We start from the raw sequence: 25671 nt of genomic DNA, 5'->3' as shown, positions 1-25671 counted from the left end.
ACCGCGAAAATACGCATGCATAAGCAAACGCGGGCGAATGCATGCAAACACATGCACCTGCGTCTACAATGTTAAAGATAGGAAATCAAGACGCATGCGGATGTATGCGTCCGAAACACTGCAGACACAACCGCAAATGTGAAACCAGCCTAAGCCGACCAATGCCTGCTTAATTCGTTCTGCCATTCTGGGAGCTTATAAAGCCAAGAACAAAGCGGTGGGCGGTAGGGGCAGACTCATTCCGCTTGGGCAATGGGGGCTTCCTTCACTGTCTGCCATCAGTCATCAACCTTGCAACTTTTGTAAGGCTGCTCCTTGGTCCTCCTTTTACACTTTCTCAAATCTCTACAAGGTTCACACTTTCACCTCCGTGGACGCGAGTCAGGGCAGAAAAGTGCTGCAAGCAGCAGACGCTCGGGTTACCTCCTGAAATGTTTGCCTCATGCATTTATACACTTTTCTGCACTAGGGTCTGCTTTGGGACATCCTCCTATGGTACCTGTGTCCTCCACTGAGGTGCCCGAGAAAAGAGGTTTTTTCGACTTACAGTAAAATCTTTTTCTCGTAGTCTTCATTGGGGGAAGCAACACCCCCCTTTTGTTCATGTCAACCTTGTTGGGTGTGTATGTGCATATTAGTTTAAAAAAACAATTCTACTTATCCTACTGTTTTTCTTACTAACCAAATATATTGGTTACCAGTAGGCGGGCAGTAGTCTACGGAGGAGGAGACGACAATTTTTTTTCTTTTAGGTTATAATTCTAAGAGTTAGCCCTCTTGTGGCGGCAGCATACACCCATGATATCCCCATGAAGTCAGAGATAGATCCTCTTTGTCTGGTTTGCATAACCGTTGATCTTGTGGAATACCACAATTATATATTGCATTATTTAAATACCGTCAAATCATGTACAGCAGGCATGTCAAACTCAGGGTACCCAGAGGGCCACATGAGTAACAAGAGGTTGTTGCGAGGGCCGCACACAGCAGCTAATGTCACACACGTATTTTAACAGCAGTCATGAAAACAAGATATGAAGTAGTAATATGTAAGGGTACCGTTACACTAAACGATTTACCAACGATCACGACCAGCGATACGACCTGGCCGTGATCGTTGGCAAGTCGTTGTGTGGTCGCTGGGGAGCTGTCACACAGACCGCTCTCTCCAGCGACCAACGATGCCGAAGTCCCCGGGTAACCAGGGTAAACATCGGGTTACTAGCATGTTATTACTAGCATGTTAATGTCAGCCAGATGTAGGCTGAAGGGTGAGTAGAGGCGGACGGAGTTGACCTAGTACTAGGTCATATGCAGGGATATGGGCCAATGAATGAAGAGCCGGAAGTGCTGATCGTGAAGTTTTGAGCATCTGCGGCCCGCACAAAAGTCTCAAACTTTGTGTTTAGAGACAAAATTTGAGACTTTTGTGAGGGCCGCAGATATGCCTGTGAAGGGCCACATGCGGCCCTCGGGACGCGTGTTTGACATGCCTGATGTACAGTATATGCCCAATGAAACTGATCCAAGATTTAAAGAATATTTCAAAAAGGTAACTATCATTTAAATCAATTTTTAATATGTGTTATAGTATAGTTGCAATGAGCTACCCAGGGCTGTGGAGTCAGAGTCATGGAGTCGATGTCTATTTTGGTGGAGACAAAGTATGTATAAAATGGACCAACTCCTAAAATACACTGCTCAAAAAAATAAAGGGAACACTTAAACAGAATATACGGTAACTCCAAGTAAATCAAACTTCTGTGAAATTAAACTGTCAGTGTTGCTTCCTAAGTGGACAATCAATTTCACATGCTGTTGTGCAAACGGAATAGACAACAGGTGGAAATTATTGGCAATTATCGAGACACTCTATAAAGGAGTGGTTCTGCAGGTGGGGACCACAGACCACATCTCAGTATCAATGCTTTCAGGCTGATGTTTTGGTCACTTTTGAATGTTGGTTGTGCTTTCACACTCGTGGTAGCATGAGACGGACTCTACAACCCACACAAGTGGCTCAGGTAGTGCAGCTCATCCAGGATAGCACATCAATGCGAGCTGTGGCAAGGTTTGCTGTGTCTGTCAGCGTAGTGTCCAGAGGCTGGAGGCAATACCAGGAGACAGGCCAGTATGCCAGGAGACGTGGAGGGGGGCCGTAGGAGAGCAACAACCCCGCAGCAGGACTGCTACCTCAGCCTCTGTGCAAGGAGGAACATGAGCACTGCCAGAGCCCTGCAAAATGACCTCCAGCAGGCCACAATTGTGCATGTGTCTGCACAAACGGTTAGAAACCGACTCCATGAGGATGGTCTGAGTGCCCGACGTCCACAGATGGGGGTTGTGTTCACAGCCCAAAGCCGTGTAGGAAGCTTGGCATTTGCCACAGAACACCAGGATTGGCAAATTCGCCACTGGCGCCCTGTGCTCTTCACAGATGAAAGCAGGTTCATACTGAGCACATGTGACAGAGTCTGGAGACGCCGTGGAGAGCAATCTGCTGCCTGCCACATCCTTCAGCATGACCGGTTTGGCAGTGTGTCAGTAATGGTGTGGGGTGGCATTTCTTTGGAGGGCCGCATAGCTCTCCATGTGCTCACCAGAGGTAGCCTGACTGCCATTAGGTACCAAGATGAGATCCTCAGACCCCTTGTGAGATCATATGCTGATGCGGTTGGCCCTGGGTTCCTCATAATGCAGAACAATGCCAGACCTCATGTGGCTGGAGTGTGTCAGCAGTTCCTGCAAGATGAAGGCATGGAAGCTATGGACTGGCCCGCCCGTTCTCCAGACCTGAATTCGATTGAACACATCTGGGACATCATGTCTCGCACCATCCACCAATGTCATGTTGCACCACAGACTGTCCAGGAGTTGGCAGATGCTTTAGTCCAGGTCTGGGAGGAGATCCATCAGGACCATCCGCCGCCTCATCAGGAGCATCCCCAAGCATTGTAGGGGAGGTCATACAGGCACGTGGAGGCCACACACACACTACTGAGCATCATTTTCTTGTTTTGAGGCATTTCCACTGAAGTTGGATCAGCCTGTAATTTGATTTTCCACTTTGATTTTGAGTATCGTTCCAAATCCAGGCCTCCATGAGATATTAATCTTGCTTTACATTGATAATTTTTATATTTTATTGTTCTCAACGCTTTCCACTATGTAGTGAATAAAAATTTACAACTGAAATATTTTATTCAGTGATATCTGGGATGTGGGATTTTAGTGTTCCCATTATTTTTTTGAACAGTGTATATAATAAATTGGGTACAGCAGTACAATGCAGGATGTGTTGTAAAATAATTTCAGAAGAATTTGGTAAAAATATGAAACATCCTATAAATGTCTGTTCTGTTCGTGATCAAAGGATCTCCGCTTTTAGTTGAGATGAATTTGTGCTGCACTTTATGTACATACTCAGTAGTGACCAGTGCGTAATAGTCCCAAGTCGGAGTTATGGAGTTGGAGAGTCAGGGAAATTCAGTAGTCGAAGGATTAGCTTACCAGCGCCACAGCCCTGGTGCTACCGACGGTGGGGAGGTCAGGTGCGAGTAGGAATTGGGGGATTCCCTCTATTACATCCCTGCACCCTATTACAACATATAGATGAGTGTGGTCTAAAGCGGATAATCTTCTTAAAGGGACTTTGTTAGCAGGTTATTGCTATGTAAACTGAAAGAAGCATGAGTGTGTCACATGTCAGGCTGCGTGCTGTTAACTTATACTGAAGGTTTTATCACCTGGTGAATATCATTGTCTACTGCAGCTTGTGCATGCTAGTCTGACTCCGCCCCCTCCTGTGATAATCAGTTCACTGTCTATAAACAATGTAAATAGAGAGCCTAGTGTGGATGAGTTTGGCTTTCTCAGCTCTGCTGAACTGCAAATTCGAAAAACTCTGAATTACATCAGAAAGGCTGCAACGAGTAAACTAAGTAATACATCATTGGATTCAGGGTCTCTTTGCCTACTTCAGAAGAGGTAGCCAAAACCTGCTGACCGATTCCCTTTAACATTTTATAATTCCCCACACCAATATCCTACTGACTGAACAATCTTAATGAACTAAATGAACTTACTCTTTTAGTCCAGTCTCGCCACTGTTTCCAGAGACTTCAGATAAAACAGAAACAGCAGAAGGTGAATGTCCATCAACCAGACTAATTGAAGGTAGACTGGGGGAAAAGCAGAGTCCATAGGGTTCTAGGTTTAAGACTGAGAAAAGAGAAACTTTATAACCAACAATAAAAACATACAAATTCCTTATTCCTAGTAAAGCTAAACTACTGAACTAATACAGAGACAAGTCTAATTAATTCACACCAAATGTAACTTGGCACAATGCCTTCCACCTAAAGGAATATACCATTTCAGATCTCCATAACCCTATCCCACAAAATACAGTTGCCATTACTAGACTGGCTATATCAACAACAGGTAGTGACAAAATATTAATCAAAGAGCAATTACATCACTCAACACATCCACAAGGGTAAATTAAAGGGATTTTTATATTTCTTATATTGTATGACGTAAAGAACAAACTACAATTAGAACTCGTTAGTACATTACATATAGTGGATTTAGGCCCGGATACATCAAAGAGTTAAACCAGAGATCTGGCATCACTTTGAGAAGTTGCAATATTGTGGGACTTTTGGCATTTTCGCGCTCGGCTCCGCTAATATGGACGGAACTGGGGCAGGGTGGGGGCTAAGACCACAACTCTTCTAATTAGTGATGACTAGTGATGAGCAAATATACTCGTTACTCGAGATTTCCTGAGCACGCTCAGGGGTCCTCCGAGTATTTTTTAGTGCTCGGAAATTTAGTTTTTATTGCCGCAGCTGAATGATTTACAGAGTGCTGTATCCAAGCATATTAATGGAAGTCTGAGTGGAAGGAAAAAAGTGTGGTAGAAAAGGTGCACAAGCAACCGGGACAACCACAGCCTTGAAAGGATTGTTAAGAATAGGCCATTCAAAAATTTGGGGGAGATTCACAAGGAGTGGACTGCTGTTGGAGTCATTGCTTCAAGAGCCACCACACACAGACGTATCCAGGACATGGGCTACAAGTGTCACTATGTCTGGCACGGCAAAAAGCCCCATCAAGTTCAACAATGCTACAATCTCGATTTTTCCAGACTTTTCTATGGAACTTCAGAAACAAAGGGGCGAGGTTCATGGAGATTAAGAAGCAACTCAGAGACAAGAATGTCATATATTCAATGATTTATCCAGCTCGAGTCCGAGTTGTCTACGAAGGTTCTTCTATATTTTTCACAGATTCAGCGGAGGCTGCTGAATGGCCACGGTCCCATGGGATGTCCAGTGCAAAGGATTCCTAATATGTTCCTGATTAAGCAGTCTTCTTATACTGATGTTATACAGAGCCCTCTCTCTCTGCGCATCCAGTTTACCAACAATGCCGGTGGCTGAATTCAGCGGGGGGTAACCCCTTACTTGTTTGACAATAGGAGCATAGGACTCTGCTTCTACACTGTTGGGTTATTGTTCCGTTTTTTTTCTTACATTGGTTTTATTTGTTATTTAGATAGAAACCGTCGCCAACAGTATTATCACTCTCTGTGTGCGGTGTTTGAACTTTATTTGAGTAATATGGCATATCATACTTTGATGAGTAAGTATGGGATCTGAAATCATATGTATGACCTGGAATGTACGGGGTATTAAATCCCCCGGGAAGAAAATTAAGGTATTTTCACAGATTAGACGCTATCATCCCCACATCATGGCCTTGGTGGAGACACATCTGACCATGGACACAGCCCGGTGCGTACAGAAACCATGGGTACAATGGTACATCCACGCGTTCCACACTAGCTATTCAAGAGGGGTCTCGCTGTTAATACACAGAGATGTTAGATGGGAGGCTCGAGAGGCCCGGCGGGATTCTGAGGGTCGTTTTGTTTTTTTTATACGCACTAATCAACTCTCGTGAATATGTTATATTGTGTGTCTATAACCCTCCTCCGGCTAATACATCAATCCTTCGGATGGCAATGAGTTTTGCCTTAAATTATCCAGATGCACATGTCATTTGTATGGGACATTTTAATTTAGTCATGGATAATTGTCTTCATAGGCTAAAGGTACCTTCACACATAACGATATCGTTAATGATATCGTTGCTTTTTGTGACGTAGCAACGATATCGTTAATGAAATCGTTATGTGTGACAGCGACCAACGATCAGGCCCCTGCTGGGAGATCGTTGGTCGCTGAGGAAAGTCCAGAACTTTATTTTGTCGCTGGATCTCCCGCTGACATCGCTGGATCGGCGTGTGTGACGCCGATTCAGCGATGTCTTCACTGGTAACCAGGGTAAACATCGGGTTACTAAGCACAGGGCCGCGCTTAGTAACCCGATGTTTACCCTGGTTACCAGCGTAAACGTTAAAAAAACAAACACTACATACTTACCTTCAGCTGTCTGTACCCGGCGCTCTGCTTCTCTGTACTCCTCCTGCATCCAAACAGCGACGCTGCAGCGATCGACATCGTTGTCAGTATCGCTGCAGCGTCGCTTAGTGTGAAGGTACCTTAAGACTGGGAGATGAGATATCTGGGGAGCCCCCCTGTCCGCCTCAATTAGCATTATTTATGGAGAGTAGAGTGTCGTTAGATCTATGGAGGATGAGTCACCATGGGACAAAAGGTTATACTTGCCACTCGTCCACTAAACGTTCTGTGTCCTGCATAGATTACATATTCGGATCCAGCAGATTAGCAATGTGGGTAGACAGCATAGAATATGGCAATAGAGGAATCTCAGATCATAGCCCGATTGTACTTAAACTTGAATACGGGCAATCAAATAATGGTATTGTTTGGAAACTGAATCCCTTTTGGCTGAAATTAATACATTGTAACGACAGAACGGCAGACCAGTTGAAGTGTTTCATTTTGTCCCACCCAGAACATAAATTTATTTTGGGATACCCTTAAGGCATATTTAAAGGGATGTTTGTCTTCTACAATCTCCTATGTCAAAAGGGTGAAAGAACCTGAGGCCGCATATATATCTAATCAAACTAATGGTAATAGAATTGAGTGGCTGATCTCACAAAGGTTATATACTCAGCACATAGACACTAAGTCTAAACGTAAATTGTTCTTCACACGTCAATCCTATTTTGAATTGGGAAACCAAGCAAGTAAATTTTTGGCTTTTCTGGTACGTCAACATAACACATCTAATACGGTATTACAGATTCGTACACCTGACGGCTCATTGGCATCCACAACTGAAGAAATACTTTAGCGCTTTCATGACTATTACAAATTGTTATATCAGTCTAAGGCTGTGTGCACACGCTATAAAAACGCATAAAAAAACGCATACATATGCATCCCATCATTTAGAATGCATTCCGCAATTTTTGTGCACATGATGCACACATCACGGTAAAAAAACGCACCATGTTCATTAGAGGATTTTTTGCGGATTTCTCACTATATTATTGCATTGGGAAATCTCCGGGAAAAAAACACAAACAAAACGAGCAAAAAAACGCGAGAAAAATGGGGAAAAAATGCATGCTGATTTCTTGCAGAAAATATCCGACTTTACTCAGGAAATTTCTGCAAGAAATCCTGACGTGTGCACATACCCCAAGAGTGGCCTCGATACTTTAGAATGTCTAGATTACTTATCAGATCTAACATTTCCCACACTGAGTCCTGCCCAGCAGGCTTTTATGGGTGCGGAGTTCACCTTGGAGGAGATAGAATATGCTATAGCGGACATGACCTCTGGGAAGGCTCCTGGGCCACATGGATTTCCCATTGAGTAATACAGGTCCTTCTCAAAAAATTAGCATATAGTGTTAAATTTCATTATTTACCATAATGTAATGATTACAATTAAACTTTCATATATTATAGATTCATTATCCACCAACTGAAATTTGTCAGGTCTTTTATTGTTTTAATACTGATGATTTTGGCATACAACTCCTGATAACCCAAAAAACCTGTCTCAATAAATTAGCAAATCAAGAAAAGGTTCTCTAAACGACCTATTACCCTAATCTTCTGAATCAACTAATTAACTCTAAACACATGCAAAAGATACCTGAGGCTTTTATAAACTCCCTGCCTGGTTCATTACTCAAAACCCCCATCATGGGTAAGACTAGCGACCTGACAGATGTCAAGAAGGCCATCATTGACACCCTCAAGCAAGAGGGTAAGACCCAGAAAGAAATTTCTCAACAAATAGGCTGTTCCCAGAGTGCTGTATCAAGGCACCTCAATGGTAAGTCTGTTGGAAGGAAACAATGTGGCAGAAAACGCTGTACAACGAGAAGAGGAGACCGGACCCTGAGGAAGATTGTGGAGAAGGACCGATTCCAGACCTTGGGGAACCTGAGGAAGCAGTGGACTGAGTCTGGTGTGGAAACATCCAGAGCCACCGTGCACAGGCGTGTGCAGGAAATGGGCTACAGGTGCCGCATTCCCCAGGTAAAGCCACTTTTGAACCATAAACAGCGGCAGAGGCGCCTGACCTGGGCTACAGAGAAGCAGCACTGGACTGTTGCCAAGTGGTCCCAAGTACTTTTTTCTGATGAAAGCAAATTTTGCATGTCATTCGGAAATCAAGGTGCCAGAGTCTGGAGGAAGACTGGGGAGAAGGAAATGCCAAAATGCCTGAAGTCCAGTGTCAAGTACCCACAGTCAGTGATGGTGTGGGGTGCCATGTCAGCTGCTGGTGTTGGTCCACTGTGTTTCATCAAGGGCAGGGTCAATGCAGCTAGCTATCAGGAGATTTTGGAGCACTTCATGCTTCCATCGGCTGAAATGCTTTATGGAGATGAAGATTTCATTTTTCAGCACGACCTGGCACCTGCTCACAGTGCCAAAACCACTGGTAAATGGTTTACTGACCATGGTATTACTGTGCTCAATTGGCCTGCCAACTCTCCTGACCTGAACCCCATAGAGAATCTGTGGGATATTGTGAAGAGAAAGTTGAGAGACGCAAGACCCAACACTCTGGATGAGCTTAAGGCCGCTATTGAAGCATCCTGGGCCTCCATAACATCTCAGCAGTGTCACAGGCTGATTGCCTCCATGCCACGCCGCATTGAAGCAGTCATTTCTGCCAAAGGATTCCCGACCAAGTATTGAGTGCATAACTGAACATTATTATTTGATGGTTTTTTTGTTTGTTATTAAAAAACACTTTTATTTGATTGGATGGGTGAAATATGCTAATTTATTGAGACAGGTTTTTTGGGTTATCAGGAGTTGTATGCCAAAATCATCAGTATTAAAACAATAAAAGACCTGACAAATTTCAGTTGGTGGATAATGAATCTATAATATATGAAAGTTTAATTGTAATCATTACATTATGGTAAATAATGAAATTTAACACTATATGCTAATTTTTTGAGAAGGACCTGTATAAAAAATATCAAGATATATTAGCACCACTCTTAGGCTACGTTCAGACTAGCGTTGTGCGCCGCTGCGTCGGCGACGCAACGCACGCAAAAACGCGGCAAAACGCACGCAAAAAACGCTGCGTTTTGCGACGCGTGCGTCGTTTTTTGCCGAAAATCGGACGCAAGAAAAATGCAACTTGTTGCGTTTTCTTGGTCCGACGCTTGCGGCAAAAAAGACGCATGCGTCGCCAAACGCAACAACAAAAACGCATGCGTCCCCCATGTTAAACATAGGGGCGCATGACGCGTGCGTCGCCGCTGCGTCGCCCGACGCTAACCCGACGCACACTAGCACAACGCTAGTCTGAACGTAGCCTAACTGAAGGTATTTCGGGGTGTATGGGGGGTGGATGTATGCCCGACACCTTCTGTGCGGCAAACATTATCATACTCAGGAAGGAGGGAAAAGACCCTTTAGAATGCGGATCTTATCGCCCCATATCGTTGGTAAACAAAAGACTTAAAGCGGTCATTGATGTTAGAGGGGGCAATACACGGTATTAACCCCTTTCTGACATTGGACGTACTATTCCGTCCATGTGGGGTGGGCCCTAATTCCCAAGGATGGAATAGTACGTCCAGCGCGATCGGCCGCGCTCACGGGGGGAGCGTGGCCGGGTGTCAGCTGACTATCGCGGCTGACATCCGGCACTATGTGCCAGGAGCAGTCACGGACCGTTCCCGCCACATTAACCCCCGGTACACCGCGATCAAACATGATCGCAGTTTTCCAAGGGCACAGGGAAGCATCGCGCAGGGAGGGGGCTCCATGCGGGCTTCCCTGAGACGATCGGTACAAGGCGATGTGCTCACCTCGTACCGAGTGTCTCCTCCCTGCAGGCCCCGGATCCAAAATGGCCACGGTGCTGCATCCGGGTCCTGCAGGGAGTACTTCCGGGTCCAGAGCAGGCTCTGGTAACTAAGCAGCAGGGCACGCCAGATCGCTGATCTGACACAGTGCTCTGCAAAGTGTCAGATCAGCCATCTGTCACTATACAGTGATGTCCCCCCTGGGACAAAGTAAAAAAAAAAAAATTTTAGATGTGTAAAAAACAATTTTAACCCCTTAGTGACAGAGCCAATTTGGTACTTAATGACCAGGCCAATTTTTGCAATTCTGACCACTGTCACTTTATGAGGTTATAACTCTGGAACGCTTCAACGGATCCCGCTGATTCTGAGATTGTTTTTTCGTGACATATTGTACTTCATGTTAGTGGTAACATTTCTTCGATATTACTTGCGATTATTTATGAAAAAAACGGAAATATGGCGAAAATTTTTAAAATTTAGCAATTTTCAAACTTTGTATTTTTATGCCCTTAAATCAGAGAGATATGTCATGAAAAATAGTTAAATAACATTTCCCACATGTCTACTTTACATCAGCACAATTTTGGAAACAACATTTTTTTTTGTTAGGGAGTTATAAGGGTTAAAAGTTGACCAGCAATTTCTCATTTTTACAACACCATTTTTTTTAGGGACCACATCACATTTGAAGTCATTTTGAGGGGTCTATATGATAGAAAATAATGAAGTGTGACACCATTCTAAAAACTACACCCCTCAAGGTTCTCAAAACCACATTCAAGAAGTTTATTAACCCTTTACGTGCTTCACAGGAACTGAAACAATGTGGAAGGAAAAAATGAACATTTAACTTTTTTTTGCAAACATCTTAATTCAGAACCATTTTTTTTATTTTCACAAGTGTAAAAACAGAAATGTAACCATAAATTTTGTTATGCAATTTCTCCTGAATACGCCAATACCCCATATGTGGGGGTAAACCACTGTTAGGGCGCACCGCAGAACTTAGAAGTGAAGGAGCGCCGTTTGACTTTTTCAATGCAGAATTGGCTGGAATTGAGATCGGACACCATGTCACATTTAGAGAGCCCCTGATGTACCTAAACAGTGGAAACTCCCCACAAGTGACACAATTTTGGAAACTAGACCCCTTAAGGAACTTATCTAGATGTGTGGTGAGCACTTTGAACCCCCATGTGCTTCACAGAAGTTTATAACGTAGAGCCGTGAAAAATAAAATTGCATTTTTTCTACAAAAATTATATTTTGCCCACAAATTTTTATTTTCACAAGGGTAACAGGAGAAATTAGACCACTAAAGTTGTTGTGCAATTTCTCCTGAGTACGTCGATACCCAATATGTGGGGGTAAACCACTGTTTGGGCGCACCGCAGAGCTTGGAAGAGAAAGAGTGCCGTTTTACTTTTTCAATGTAGAATTGGCTGGAATTGAGATTGGACGCCATGTCGCGTTTGGAGAGCCCCTGATGTGCCTAAACAGTAGAAATCCCCCACAAGTGACCCCATTTTGGAAACTAGACCCCCCATGGAACTTATCTAGATGTGTGGTGAGAACCTTGAATGCCCAAGTGCTTCACAGAAGTTTATAATGCAGAGCCGTGAAAATAAAAAATATTTTTTTTTTCCACAAAAAAGATTTTTTAGCCACCAAATTTTTATTTTCACAAGGGTAACAAGAGAAATTGGACCCCAAAAGTTGTTGTCCAATTTGTCCTGAGTATGCTGGTACCCCATATGTGGGGGTAAACCACTGTTTGGGCGCACGGCAGAGCTCGGAAGGAAGGAGCGCCTTTTTGGAATGCAGACTTTGATAGAATGGTCTGTGGGCATTATGTTGCGATTGCAGAGCCCCTGATGTACCTAAACTGTAGTAACCCCCCACAAGTGACCCCATTTTGGAAACTAGACCCCCCAAGGAACTTATCTAGATGTGTGGTGAGAACTTTGAATGCCCAAGTGCTTCACAGAAGTTTAGAATGCAGAGTCGTGAAAATAAAAAATATTTTTTTTTTTTTCACAAAAAAGATTTTGTAGCCCCCAAGTTTTTATTTTCACAAGGGTAACAAGAGAAATTGGACCCCAGAAGTTGTTGTCCAATTTATCCCGAGTACGCTGATGCCCCATATGTGGGGGTAACCCACTGTTTGGGCGCACGGCAGAGCTCAAAAGGGAGGGAGCACCATTTGACTTTTTGAGCGCAAAATTGGCTGTCGTGTTTGGAGACCCCCTGATGTACCTAAACAGTGGAAACCCCCCAATTCTAGCTCCAACCCTAACCCCAACACACCCCTAACCCTAATCCCAACCTCATCCATAATCTTAATCACAACCCTAACCATAATCACAACCCTTACCCCAAAACAACCCTAATGTCAACCCTAACCATAACCCTAATCAAAACCCTAAATCCAACACACCCCTAATCCTAATCTCAACCCTAACCTCAAACCTAACCCTAATCCCAATACACCCCTAATCACAACCCTAACCTTAACCCTAATCCCAAACCTAACCCTAATCCCAAGCGTAACCCTAATGCCAACCCTAACCCCAATACGAACCCTAATCCAAACCCTAACCCTAATCCCAGCTCTAACCCTAACTTTAGCCCCAACCCTAGCCCTAACTTTAGCCCCAACCCTAACCCTAGCCCTAGGGCTACTTTCACACTTGCGTCGTTTGGCATTCCGTCGCAATCCGTCGTTTTGGACAAGAAACGGATCCTGCAAATGTGCCCGCAGGATGCGTTTTTTGCCCATAGACTTGTATTGCCGACGGATCGTGACGGATGGCCACACGTCGCGTCCGTCGTGCACTGGATCAGTTGTGTTTTGGCGGAGCGTCGGCACAAAAAAACGTTCAATTAAACGTTTTTTTGTACGTCGCATCCGCCATTTCTGACCGCGCATGCGTGGCCGTAACTCCGCCCCCTCCTCCCCAGGACATAGATTGGGCAGCGGATGTGTTGAAAAACTACAGCTGCTGCCCACGTTGTGCACAATTTTCACAGCGTGCGTCGGTATGTCGGGCCGACGCATTGCGACGGCCCCGTACCGACGTAAGTGTGAAAGAAGCCTAACCCTAAGTTTAGCCCCAACCCTAACCCTAAATTTAGCCCCAACCCTAACCCTAAATTTAGCCCCAACCCTAGCCCTAACCCTAGCCCTACCCCTAACCTAACCCTACCCCTAACCCTAACCTAACCCTACCCCTTTCCCTACCCCTAACCCTAACCTAACCCTACCCCTAACCCTACCCCTAATTTTAGCCCCAACTGCTGTTCTCCTGCCGGCCGGCAGATGGAGACAGATGGCGGGCGCACTGGGCATGCGTCCGCCATGTTCTGCTGCCGGCGGCCAGGAGGAGCAGCAAGAGGATCCAGGGACCTAGGTGAGTATGCTAGGGTCCCCGAATCCCCCTATTTCTCTGTCCTCTGATGTGCGATCACATCAGAGGACAGAGAATTACACTTTACTTTTTTTTTTTTTTTGCGGTCGCCGGTAAACAGTTAATTACCGGCGATCGCAAAACAGGGGTCGGTAATACCGACCCCGATCGTGCTCTTTGGGGTCTCGGCTACCCCCGGCAGCCGAGACCCCAAAGATTCTCCTGGTGCCGGCCGGCGGGCGCACTGCGCATGCGCCCGCCATTTTGAAGATGGCGGCGCCCACCGGGAGACACGAGGAGCATCGGGGGAGCTAGGTGAGTATTGGGGGGCCACCTGGGACCCCTTTTCTCTGTCCTCCGATGTGCGATCACATCGGAGGACAGAGAAATTAAAAAGAGATCGCTTTTTTTTTTTTTTGCGATCGCCGGTAAACTGTTAATTACCGCCGATCGCAAATGCGGGGTTGGTTAAAAACCCCCCGAATCATGTTCTCTGGGGTCTCGGCTACCCTCGGCAGCCGAGACCCCGGAGAAAATCGGCCTTTGGGGGGCGCTATGGACTTTTTCCACAGCGCCGTTAATTAACGGCGCTGTGGTTTAAGTACCCTTAGCGGCCGCCGTTAAAAGGCGTATCGGCGGTCGCTAAGGGGTTAAAAAATTCCTAAATAAAGAAAAAAAAAATATATTGTTCCCATAAATACACTTCTTTATCTAAATTAAAAAAAAAACACAATAAAAGTACACATATTTAGTATCGCCGCGTCCGTAACGACCCGACCTATACAACTGTCCCACTAGTTAACCCCTTCAGTGAACACCGTAAAAAAATATTAAAAAAAACTGAGGCAAAAAACAACGCTATATTATCATACCACCGAACAAAAAGTGGAATAACACGCGATCAAAAAGACGGATATAAATAACCATGGTACCGCCGCTGAAAATGTCATCTTGTCCCGCAAAAAAACGAGCCACCATACAGCATCATCAGCGAAAAAATAAAAAAGTTACAGTCCTCAGAATAAAGCAATGCAAAAATAATTATTTTTTCTATAAAATAGTTTTTATCGTATAAAAAGCGCCAAAACATAAAAAAAGATATAAATGAGGTATCACTGTAAGGCCATGTGCACACGTTCAGGACTTCTCACAGAAAATTCCTGAGAAAAACCGGACATTTTCTGCAAGAAATCCGCAAAAAAACCACATGCGTTTTTGCCGCGGTTTTTTCCGGATACCTCCCAATGCATTTTGTAGTGGAAAATCCGCAAAAAAACGCAAAATTAATGAACATGCTGCGTTTTTTACCGTGATGCGTTTTTTTCGCGGAAAAAAACGCATCATGTGCACAAAACATGAGGAATTCATTCTAAATGATGGGATGCTTATTGTATGCTGTTTTATAGCGTTTTTATCGGGAAAAACCACGAAAAAACCACAACGTGTGCACACAGCCTAAAAGTACTGACCCGAAGAATAAAACTGCTTTATCAATTTTGGCAAACGCGGAACGGTATAAACGCCACCCCCCCCAAAGAAATTCATGAATAGCTGGTTTTTGGTCATTTTGCCTCACAAAAATCTGAATAAAAAGCGATCAAAAAATGTTGTGCCCAAAAATGTTACCAATAAAAACGTCAACTCGTCGCGCAAAAAGCAAGACCTCACATGATTCTGTGGACCAAAATATGGAAAAATTATAGGTCTCAAAATGTGGAAACGCAAAAAATATTTTTTGCAATAAAAAGCGTCTTTTAGTGGGTGACGGCTGCCAATCATAAAAATCCACTAGAAAACCCACTATAAAAGTAAATCAAACCCCCCTTCATCACCCCCTTAGTTAAGGAAAAATAAAAATAAATTAAAAAATGTATTTATTTCCATTTTCCCATTAGGGCTAGGGTTAGGGTTGGGGCTAAAGTTAGGGTTACATTTACGGTTGGGATTAGGGTTAGGGGTGTGTCAGGTTTAGGGGTGTGGTTAGGGTTATGGTTGGGATTAGGGTTAGGGGTGTGTTGGGATTAGGGTTTCAGTTAGAATTGGGGGTTTCCACTGTTTAGGCACATCAGGGCTCTCCAAACGCGACATGGCGTCCGATCTCAATTCCAGCCAATTCTGCATTGAAAAAGTAAAACAGTGGACCTTCCCTTCCGAGCTCTCCCGTGCACCCAAACAGGGGTTTACCCCAACATATGGGGTATCAGCATACTCAGGACAAATTGGACAACAACTATGGGTGTCCAATTTCTCTTGTTACCCTTGGGAAAATAAAAATTTGAGGGGCTAAAAAAACATTTTTGTGGGAAAAAAATTAATTTTTATTTTCACGGCTCTGCATTATAAACTGTAGTGAAACACTTGGGGGTTCAAAGCTATCAAAACACAGCTAGATAAGTTCCTTAGGGGGTCTACTTTCCAAAATGGTGTCACTTCTGGGGGGTATCTACTGTTTAGGTGCATCAGGGGCTTTGCAAATGCAACGTGATGCCTGCAGACCAATCCATCTAAGTCTGCATTTCAAATGGCGCTCCATCACTTCCAAGCTCTGCCATGCGCACAAATGGTGGTTCCCCTCCACATATGGGGTATCAGCGTACTCAGGACAAATTGGATAACTTTTGGGGTCGAATTTCTCCTGTTAACCTTGGGAAAATACAAAACTGGGGGCTAAAAAATATTTCTGGTGAAAAAAAAATTTTATTTTTATTTTCATGGCTCTGCATTATAAACTGTAGTGAAACACTTGGGGGTTCAAAGCTGCCAAAACACAGCTAGAAAAAAATCCTTAGGGGGTCTTCTTTCCAAAATGGTGTCATTTGTGGAGGGGAGGGGGGAGTTTCAATGTTTAGGTACATCAGGGGCTCTCCAAACGCAACATGGCGTCCCATCTCAATTCCAGTCAATTTTGCATTGAAAAGTCAAATGGGGCTCCTTTCCTTCCGAGTTTTGTCATGTGCCCAAACAGTGGTTAACCCCCACATGTGGGGTATCGGCGTACTCAGAACAAATGACTTTTGGGGTCCAATTTCTTCTCTTACCCTTGGGAAAATAAAACAAAATTGGAGCTGAAGTAAATTTTTTGTGAAAAAAAGTTAAATGTTAATTTTTTTTAAAAAAAACATTCCAAAAATTCCTGTAAAACACCTGAAGGGTTAATAAACTTCTTGAATGTGGTTTTGAGCACCTTGAGGGGTACAGTTTTTAGAATGGTGTCACACTTGGTTATTTTCTATCATATAGACCCCTCAAAATGACTTCAAATGTGATGTGGTCCCTAAAAAATATTGGTGTTGTAAAAATAAGAAATTGCTGGTCAACTTTTAACCCTTATAACTCCCTAACAAAAAAATTTTTGGGTTCCAAAATTGTGCTGATGTAAAGTAGACATGTGGAAAATGTTACTTATTAATTATTTTACATGACATATCTCTGTGATTTAAGGGCATAAAAATTAAAAGTTGGAAAATTTCAAAATTTTCACCAAATTTCCATTTTTTTCACAAATAAACGCAAGTTATATCGAAGAAATTTTACCACTACCATGAAGTACAATATGTCACGAGAAAACAATGTCAGAATCGCCAAGATCCGTTGAAGCGTTCCAGAGTTATAACCTCATAAAGGGACAGTGGTCAGAATAGTAAAAACTGGCCCGGTCATTAACGTGCAAACCACCCTTGGTGGTAAAGGGGTTAAGAAATGGGCGATGTGAGCTATTGATCAGGGTCATTTGGATGATTTGGGTTGTCATTATGATTTAAAAAGAGAAACCACAGTAGTCTGACAATAAATGGCTTCACCCAACCACTAACCAAAAAGTTTTGGTGTTATCATCCATACTGTCTGAAAAAAGGCCAAGAAAGCAAAAATTCTGCCGGGGTATGTAAACTTTTGAGCACAGCTGTAATATACAAGTTTCACTTTTTGTATTGAAGAACTGAAATAAATTAACTTTTTGATGATGATCTAAATTTTGTGAGAAGCACATGTAATTGAAGTACAGTTCCCTCAGAAAAAGGCCAGACTTGCACAAGCCTATAAGCGTCATGTTCAGGTCAGGAGACCCGTACTAGGACCGTGAAACATGGATGTGTGATTTCAGCCTTCAAAACAATTCTTTATAGACAGCTGTATGATGTAGTGAGAAGCATTCTCTTCAAAAGTCTACATCTTACGTTTAAGATGGGGAAAAAGATGGAATGTATGGTTTTTTTTTTGTTTTTTTGTTGTTTGTTTTTTAAAGGACCTTTCACCAAATTTTTCATGTTGAAATGGACTCACAATGTAATAGTGGCTGCAGAGAGCAATAAAATGGATTTGCTTTTTTATGCTTAATTTTGCCTCTGTTGCGTAGAGATTAGCAATTAAAGCATTTGGCACTTAATGAGTTCACTTTTGTGAAAATGAGCAAAAACACTTTACTTTTTTTAAAAAATTCACTGGGAGTAAGAAAAATGTACCAAAAGTAAAGGTAAACCCCTTCAACTTGCGCAAGTTTCAGATTATTTCCTTTTATTCCCGACTTACTTTATTTGGGTCTTAAATGTCTTCTATTTCCAGCCGTAAATTTGTGTTCAATTTCCAAACCTAATAATTTAATTTTACTGGTTGCATAAAATGACTTCACCACCATTTCTGCTTGACAAACATTTAGCATTACGTACTGTCAGGTTTCGCTCAGGACCACAGTATAACACACTGCTTTATAGTGTAATCCAATATCAACTTGAAGCCAAAAAACACTGGATAATTACCAAAAGCATCTAGTACTCTTCCAAAATATGCACAGCATGAAATACTAGTCAACGAGTAGGGAAAAGGCATCATTATATTTTTTGACTACATTTCAAGCCTAATAAATTCAATTATTTTACAGGTCTACAGATCACATCCTCAAATATGCCAGATTTCATCTAAATAGAAAAGTGATGACATACAGTCCACTAACGTAATTTGCCTGTTCTTTAAATATGCATTCCCTCTCGTCCTCTCGTCCTGGGCTTTGGGCCCAGTTGGATGTTCTGCCCAAACTCCATATTTTAGGACTTCAGTGAGAAGGGGCTTCACGGGCATGTGGCAAAAGATGCAATGTGAACCCAGCCCAAGTGCCCAATTAGTCAATTAAGCCTGCAGACAGGGGCCTGAGGAGTTCTGCAGGATCTCTGAAGCGGCAAAGGGATCAGGAGGAAGATTGCTTAGATTTGAAGAATGAGCACGAAAGCACCAAAGTGGTTCCATGATTAGAAATACAGATTTTATCTTGTATTGCAGGTTCAGCTCCACTAAAGTGAATGGTGTAGAGATGCAATACCAGATATTACCTGTACACATTGGTGGCAGAATTTGGAGGAAGGCTGTCATGTTTGTTTGGTTATTTTATTAATCCTTGACGTATAATAATTTTTACTTCACATTGTATCTTGCTATGGTACGTTTTCCATTGATCGCAGTTCATAACAGTTGAGCAAGAAATCTGCGCACTGCAAATAATGCAGTGCGCAGGCGCCGGGCCTCTCTGACCTTTCCCGGCCCCTGTGCACTGCAGTACTTTGCTCTGCCCTCAACAGGGCAGAGAATTACGCCTGTGCCGGAGCCACAGCGTGAAGACCAGAAGAGGACTTCATCCTATGAAGATGGGAGACCCCGGACCGGACCGCAACGCCCACCGGATCGGACCGCCTGCGTGAGTATAATCTCACCTCTTTTTGTCATCTTTTAGGATACATCGGGGGCTTATCTACAGCATTACAGAATGCTGTAGATAAGCCCTTGTTGCCGGTGGGCTTAGCTCACCCTCGATTTTGGGGGTGACAGGTTCCCTTTAAGTGTTATAAAGGGCTTAGGTTGAATTATATATAAAAAAGTTAGGAAACTTCCTCATATACTTAGCATTTTAATTCTTTACGATTAAAAAGGACCTTTCACCAAATTTTTCATGTCGAAGTAAGAATTTTTTTTTTTTTTTTTTTAATTTTGCCTCTTTTTTTGACACCAGCACTGTCCTCGGATGATTATTCGCTTGAGGGCACTGATAAAAGTTGTGGGGCCCTGCTGGCGCTCACTCTGCCGATAGCGCTGCCATTAAACGAATAGTCATCAGGAGGTGGCGCTGGTGTCACTTACACTGCTTCTATCACCGTCCCCTAATTACATTTAGTTTCAGGGAATGAGACTGCATTGATAGAAGCAGTGACTGATGTTGACTGAAGATGTGGTCACTTCTTGATAACCTCTAATGAACCAAAATGTCATCGGGAATGGCGATGACCAGGTGATCTCCTCACCCCTCCTGAAACAGGACAAGTGCAGAGAAGTGAGTGCAGCCCCAGCCTTCTGTGACATCCCATTTTAGACTCCTCCCCAACAAAACATCAGAGGAAGTAAAAAAAAAAAACACACACATATAGGAAATAATAGGATAGGGAGAAGTGTAAGGGACTGAATATTAAAGCATATGGCATCTGATGTGAGAGCATGGGATGCGATATGCTAATGACCCTTAGCTCCTGCTCTGCTGCAAGCGTGAGCCAAGTGTCATGCTACTGGGCTCCGACCCTCTCACATGACAGGATCGGAGCACAGCTGCTGAGTAGATGTAAGAAATTTCTCCATCTCCTCTGCTTCTGGCGTCGGTATATATATATATTGTGACGGGGTGTACGGCAGAGCAAGAAGGGACAACAGGCCGAGGGATGATTCAACAGATTTATTATCAAGAACGCTGGAACAACACATGCAGGTAGATCTACAGAGTCCACAATTAGTCCAATAGAACAGGTTCGGGGCACCTCCCGATAATCCTTGTGCCAGGTAACAAAGCAATAGTCCACAATTAGTCCAAGGGATCCCAAAACAATCCCACGAGCGACGAGATATGTCCTCAGCTCAAGTCTCGCCCCGTTCGCTTCCGCAGTCCCAGATGGACATGGGGTCTTGCCTCAGCTAAGAATCCCCACTCCTTCTCCTTTAAAGATCAACTCACATCTGATCTCAAAATAAGAATGGATTGTCAGAGCTCCTGGGATCCGCCCATGAAGGAGGGTAGGGGTCACACCTTCTATTCAATGGTTGGGTCCACTAGAAGATTCTAGACTGGTGGGCTCCGCTTAATCTATGTAGTATGTACAAGAATGGCTATTCCTCCACTAGTGATGTTGACAAAGCTTGGAAGGAGACATATTGTTACAGGTGAACTCCCAGCACAAGAGAATACATAAATTACAGCTAATAGAAACCAGAGAACAGTTACATACATCAAATGGCATATTATTCAAATACAGGACAGGGCAAAAGTACATATCATGATATATATATATATATATATATATATATATATATATATATATATATATATATATCTTTCTGTCACAAATATTCATTGGTTGCGGCCTCTGTCTGTCATGGAATCCAAGTCGCTGATTGGTCGTGGCAAAAACGCCCACGACCATCGCCACGACCAATCAGCGATGGCCACAGTCCGGCGGCAATATGGCCGCTCTTTCCTCCTCGCAGTCAGTGCCCGCTCCATACTCCCCTCCAGTCATCCAGTCAGCCAGTCAGCCCTCACACAGGGTTAATGCCAGCGTTACCGGAGCGCGGTGTAACGCACTCCGGTAACACAGCTATTAACCCTGTGTGACCAACTTTTTTACTATTGATGCTGCGTATGTAGCATCAATAGTAAAACAATCTAATGTTAAAAATAATAATAATAAAAAAAAAAAAAAAGGTTATTCTCACCCTCCGATGTGCGTCCTCTCCTCGGCAGTGCAAGCGGCAGGTTCCGGTTCCAAAGATGCTATGCGAGAAGGACCTTCCATGACGTCACGGCCATGTAACCGCGACGTCATCACATGTCCTGCGCTCATACCAACCCTGGGATCGGAAGCGGCCGTGTGCACCGCACACAGGTGCCAGGGCTACAAGGGGCCTTCGGAGGGTGAGTATATGTTTCTTTTTTATTTTTTAACCTGTTACATACGTGGCTGGGCAATATACTACGTGACTGGCCAATATATTACGTGTCTGTGCTGTATACTACGTGGCTGTGCAATATACTATGTGGCTGTGCAATATACTACGTGGCTGGGCAATATACTATGTGGACATGCATATTTCAGAATACCCGATGCGTTAGAATCGGGCCACCATCTAATATATATATATATATATATATATATATATATATATATATATATATATATATATATATATATATATATATATATATATATATATATATATATATATATATATTGGAGTGCAGTGTGAAGTTTCACATGCCCTCATGGACATCTATGGATACGTGCGATCAGATTCTCGGATGCACTCGCGGCATGCTTATATTGTGCTTTCATGCTGAATCGGAATGAAAAAATAATTGCAGATCTGAGTTACCCAGAGTGCTGTGTGATGTTTTATCGCATAGGAGTCGGCCGTGTTCTATGATCATGTGACGCCGGCCTAACAGAGATAATCATTTATTTAAGCAACATTTTATTCCACTCTACTGCTACTTTTAGATCCTGTGTCCAGCTCAAGTTCAAAAACTTGGTGAAAAGTCCTCTTTAAGACATCTGCTTGCAGCCAATGAATCCTTAAAGAGGCAGAAATTTGTACAGATCTTATGTTACTCCCCCTTTCTGGTACAGGACAACTAATCCAATCTAGATAAGTCTCTGCTAGTTAACCCTCTGTGGGCTTCAGGTTGATTTATTTTAGAATAAGTACTAGTGCCAAGCTTGTAGCGGAATGTATAAATTAGATAAGCTCCATCACAAAAGTATGAGGTCTGTACACTTTTTCAATCTCTGGATGTTAAAGAGGACAAGTCAGTATGATATTTAATCCCAAGATAAAAAAGGTATGAGTGTAAAGCTCCTTTATTGCACTTCACTGTCCGCGGTCGTTGATTGACACATCCCTAGGTGACGTGTCTTCCCTGCGCAGGCACCATCATTGCTCGGGTTCGTTTCACCAGTAGCAGCGCCTGCACATTAAGCTTATGATGACACTGCGAAATCAATGTACCGGCACTCGCAAAGTCATTAGGCGCTCACTGCGCAGGTGTCATCATAGCCCGTGTTTGTGGCAGTGAGCTGGTGTGTGAAGTGCCTGCTCCAATGCACTCCAGAATAGAACTTCCAAAATAGAATTCTCAGTAACGCCACAACAAAATTCTACTGGAAAGAAATGAATGCAATAAGCATTACAGGGGTTTCATACGCACACCATTAGTAAGGATAGGTCATCAACATCAGATTGGAGTGATCAGCTGTTCTTTGCCACCACCAGCTGCATGTTACCAGTCTCTCAACTGTGCAGTGGCCATGGAGGGGCACCACAAACCCACCCAAAATCATTCGAATAAAGACAGATGTGAAGTACCCAGTGAAGCCAACACAGCTGACGGAGCAATACTGCTCAGATCCACAACTGGTAACATCTGGCTACCACTGACACACAAAACATGGGGGTGCCAGGTGTCAGACCCCCACCAATTTGATACTGAAGACATATCTGTAGGACTGTAATAGAGAAGATCCAATCGGCACCTGGCAGCCTCGTGGTGCTTGCATACACAGATGGCGTCCCACAACACTCACTTTTCTTAAACTAAGTTTTTTTTCTTCAAATGAAAGCAGAATCATACAGTGTGACACGTCACAGCCCAATATTGAGCCTTCATGCTTGCAGATGCTCAGATTGAGCCGGGACTTGTCACACTGTACAAGGCAGCTTTCATTTCAATACAGATCAATCATTCACTGCTTAACAAAAAGTGAGTGACTGTCCACTATTCATATTATAGGTCCTCAATATAAAAGTAGCCCAGCAACCCAATAACTATAGTGTTTCCATTCATTTACAGCAAACATAGCAAAAAGTATAGAAAAATGACACATTAGCGTTACATTGTACAGGCGATTCATGAAAAGTAATCATTGAAGGGAATACCCCAATATTCTGATTCAATAACTGCATTGTGCACAGCTCTTTTTATTGAAAGGACTTCCGGAAAAAGGCAATGGGTCCCAAGACCCCTCAATACACGAGTGTTACAGAGACGGGATCCACACTAATCAGGCATTTGTGGCATATCTGGGGATATGACAAATGTCCGAGATGGGAATAATACTCTTTCATCTGAGAACCGCCTATATTATCTTTACATGGAACAGGAGGTACACCACAATTCAGATGTAATGTGGGTTGTAACAAATGAAAACAAACGATAAGATGACCGGAGACATCTACCTTTTTCCCGAGACAGCTTTTCCTCTTGACGTTGGTGATGAGGCTTGTATGGGGCCGCACCATTACTGAGGGCTTCAGCCACAAATCCATCCATGAAAGACAGAGACGCATCAACCTGCAAGCAAACATTGCACATTGTATGATCCCTAGGGTCGGTACACAGGTGGACCTGCCGTCAGATACAAAGGGGGCAGGGGAACGCTCAAGAATATCACTAATATATAAGGCAGTAGGAGCCTGTGGAACGTAGAGAAAACCATGTGATAGGACAGCATCAACTACCAAATGTCAACCATACGGTGGTCCAGGAGTGCAGGTACGCCAAGAAAACAGACAATCTTCAGTCCTCTAGGAAATCCAAGCAGCTGACGAAGATGGCAACAGCATCCAAAGTACAGAAGCATCCCTTTACTATTCCATCACAGGTACCGAGACTGATGGCAATGTTTTAACCCCAAACAGACCGGTCTCTATCATACCACTATGTTTCCTTGTATCTGTGATGGAGTAATAAAAAGGAACCTTTAGTATTCTAGATGTTGTCGCCATCTTCATCTACTGCGTGGAAAGTAGAGTGACTGGGTGACTGGCACACACTGGGTAACTACATTTCGGACATCCAGCATCTACATGCCGTTGAGAATACATAAGCAGGCAATTCTGGCTTTTTATTGTTATGGCGAGTGGCTCTTTAGTGCAATATAATGAACTTCAGCGCAGTAAGACTTCAGAAGACGGATCAGCATTTTTAGCTGCTGTAAATGACTTTGCAGCAGTTGTTTCCAGTGCTGAATAGAATATTTACCAGTAAATCTTCACAGCAGGAATTGAGTGGAAAAAGTCTGTGCATTAGCGGCCTGTCGCCCCACAGCGCTTTTAATTCGCAGGCCTGCTGCCGCATCCCCGTGTCCAGGCAGGTCGTGAATTCCAGGATTAGCTGATCCACTAATAATGAATGTGGAGCGACTGCAGACAGCTTGGTTACTGCAGCCATAATCCAGGCCGTGGTTTCAGAAGTAACAGAGCTTCGCAAGAGAATACTGCGGAGTTTAGATATTACAGATTCTGTAGGAACCTGCTTTGCCAGATAGGAATATTCTCCCAGTACCTGAAATAGCAAAATCTACACATGAGAAGTGTTCGCAGTAATCTACAAATAAAGGTGACGTCCTCACCTAACAAGACAGGTGACAACTTCTACAACTGTTGGACCCACCACTGAGGCCCTCACCAATCACCGGATGGGGCAACAGTGCACATGCTCAGCCATTGCTATATTCCTTCTATAAGGGATTTCCAGAGATGTGCTGGAATCTGTACACTACCACCTCCGGCAGACTCGTAGAGAAAGAATACAAGCAGCAGTGGACAAAGCGCAATGCACATTGGTTAGACCGCCACCGGTAGACATCCTGTAAATAGGCGATAATGTATTGTAACTGGAATACCCCTTTAATGTCACCTTTAACCAAATGCAGTAGAATATCTTTGCACTGTTCAGTTAGAGAAAAGGAACTACAAATATCCTGAAAGTCAGCTGAGCAGTTTACTTAGTGGTGCCAGCATCAGAGGCAGACATCTGTCAATCTCTCAGCTTTCTTCACTTTGAGGTTCTCCAACAGTTGGTATCAAAATAACTAATACACATTGAATTTGTTTTTCTAAAAACCCTTACTTCGCAAAAAGGTATGATTTATCTACTGCACTGTGTCA

At 43.4% G+C, this 25671-nt stretch overlaps 1 protein-coding gene across 2 annotated transcripts in view; it reads right to left on the bottom strand.

Moving 5' to 3' along the window:
• Positions 1-25671, bottom strand: part of AP4E1 (adaptor related protein complex 4 subunit epsilon 1) — a 112247-nt gene that overhangs the window by 15563 nt on the left and 71013 nt on the right. Inside the window, exons 14-16 of one of the 2 annotated variants that reach the window (XM_069765998.1) lie at positions 24764-25066; positions 23959-24073; positions 4086-4221 (exon numbers count right to left, since the gene is read on the bottom strand). In XM_069765998.1, coding sequence (XP_069622099.1) covers positions 4086-4221; positions 23959-24073; positions 24764-25066 — 554 coding nt within the window. The remainder of the gene's footprint in view (positions 1-4085; positions 4222-23958; positions 24074-24763; positions 25067-25671) is intronic. The other variant, XM_069765999.1, reaches the window with a different exon arrangement.

Source organism: Ranitomeya imitator, chromosome 4 (assembly GCF_032444005.1).
Source record: "Ranitomeya imitator isolate aRanImi1 chromosome 4, aRanImi1.pri, whole genome shotgun sequence".
In the NCBI taxonomy this organism is placed as follows: Eukaryota; Metazoa; Chordata; class Amphibia; order Anura; family Dendrobatidae; genus Ranitomeya; species Ranitomeya imitator.
The sequence above is the reverse complement of the archived record's forward strand: the minus strand, read 5'-3'. Positions and strand labels throughout refer to the sequence as shown.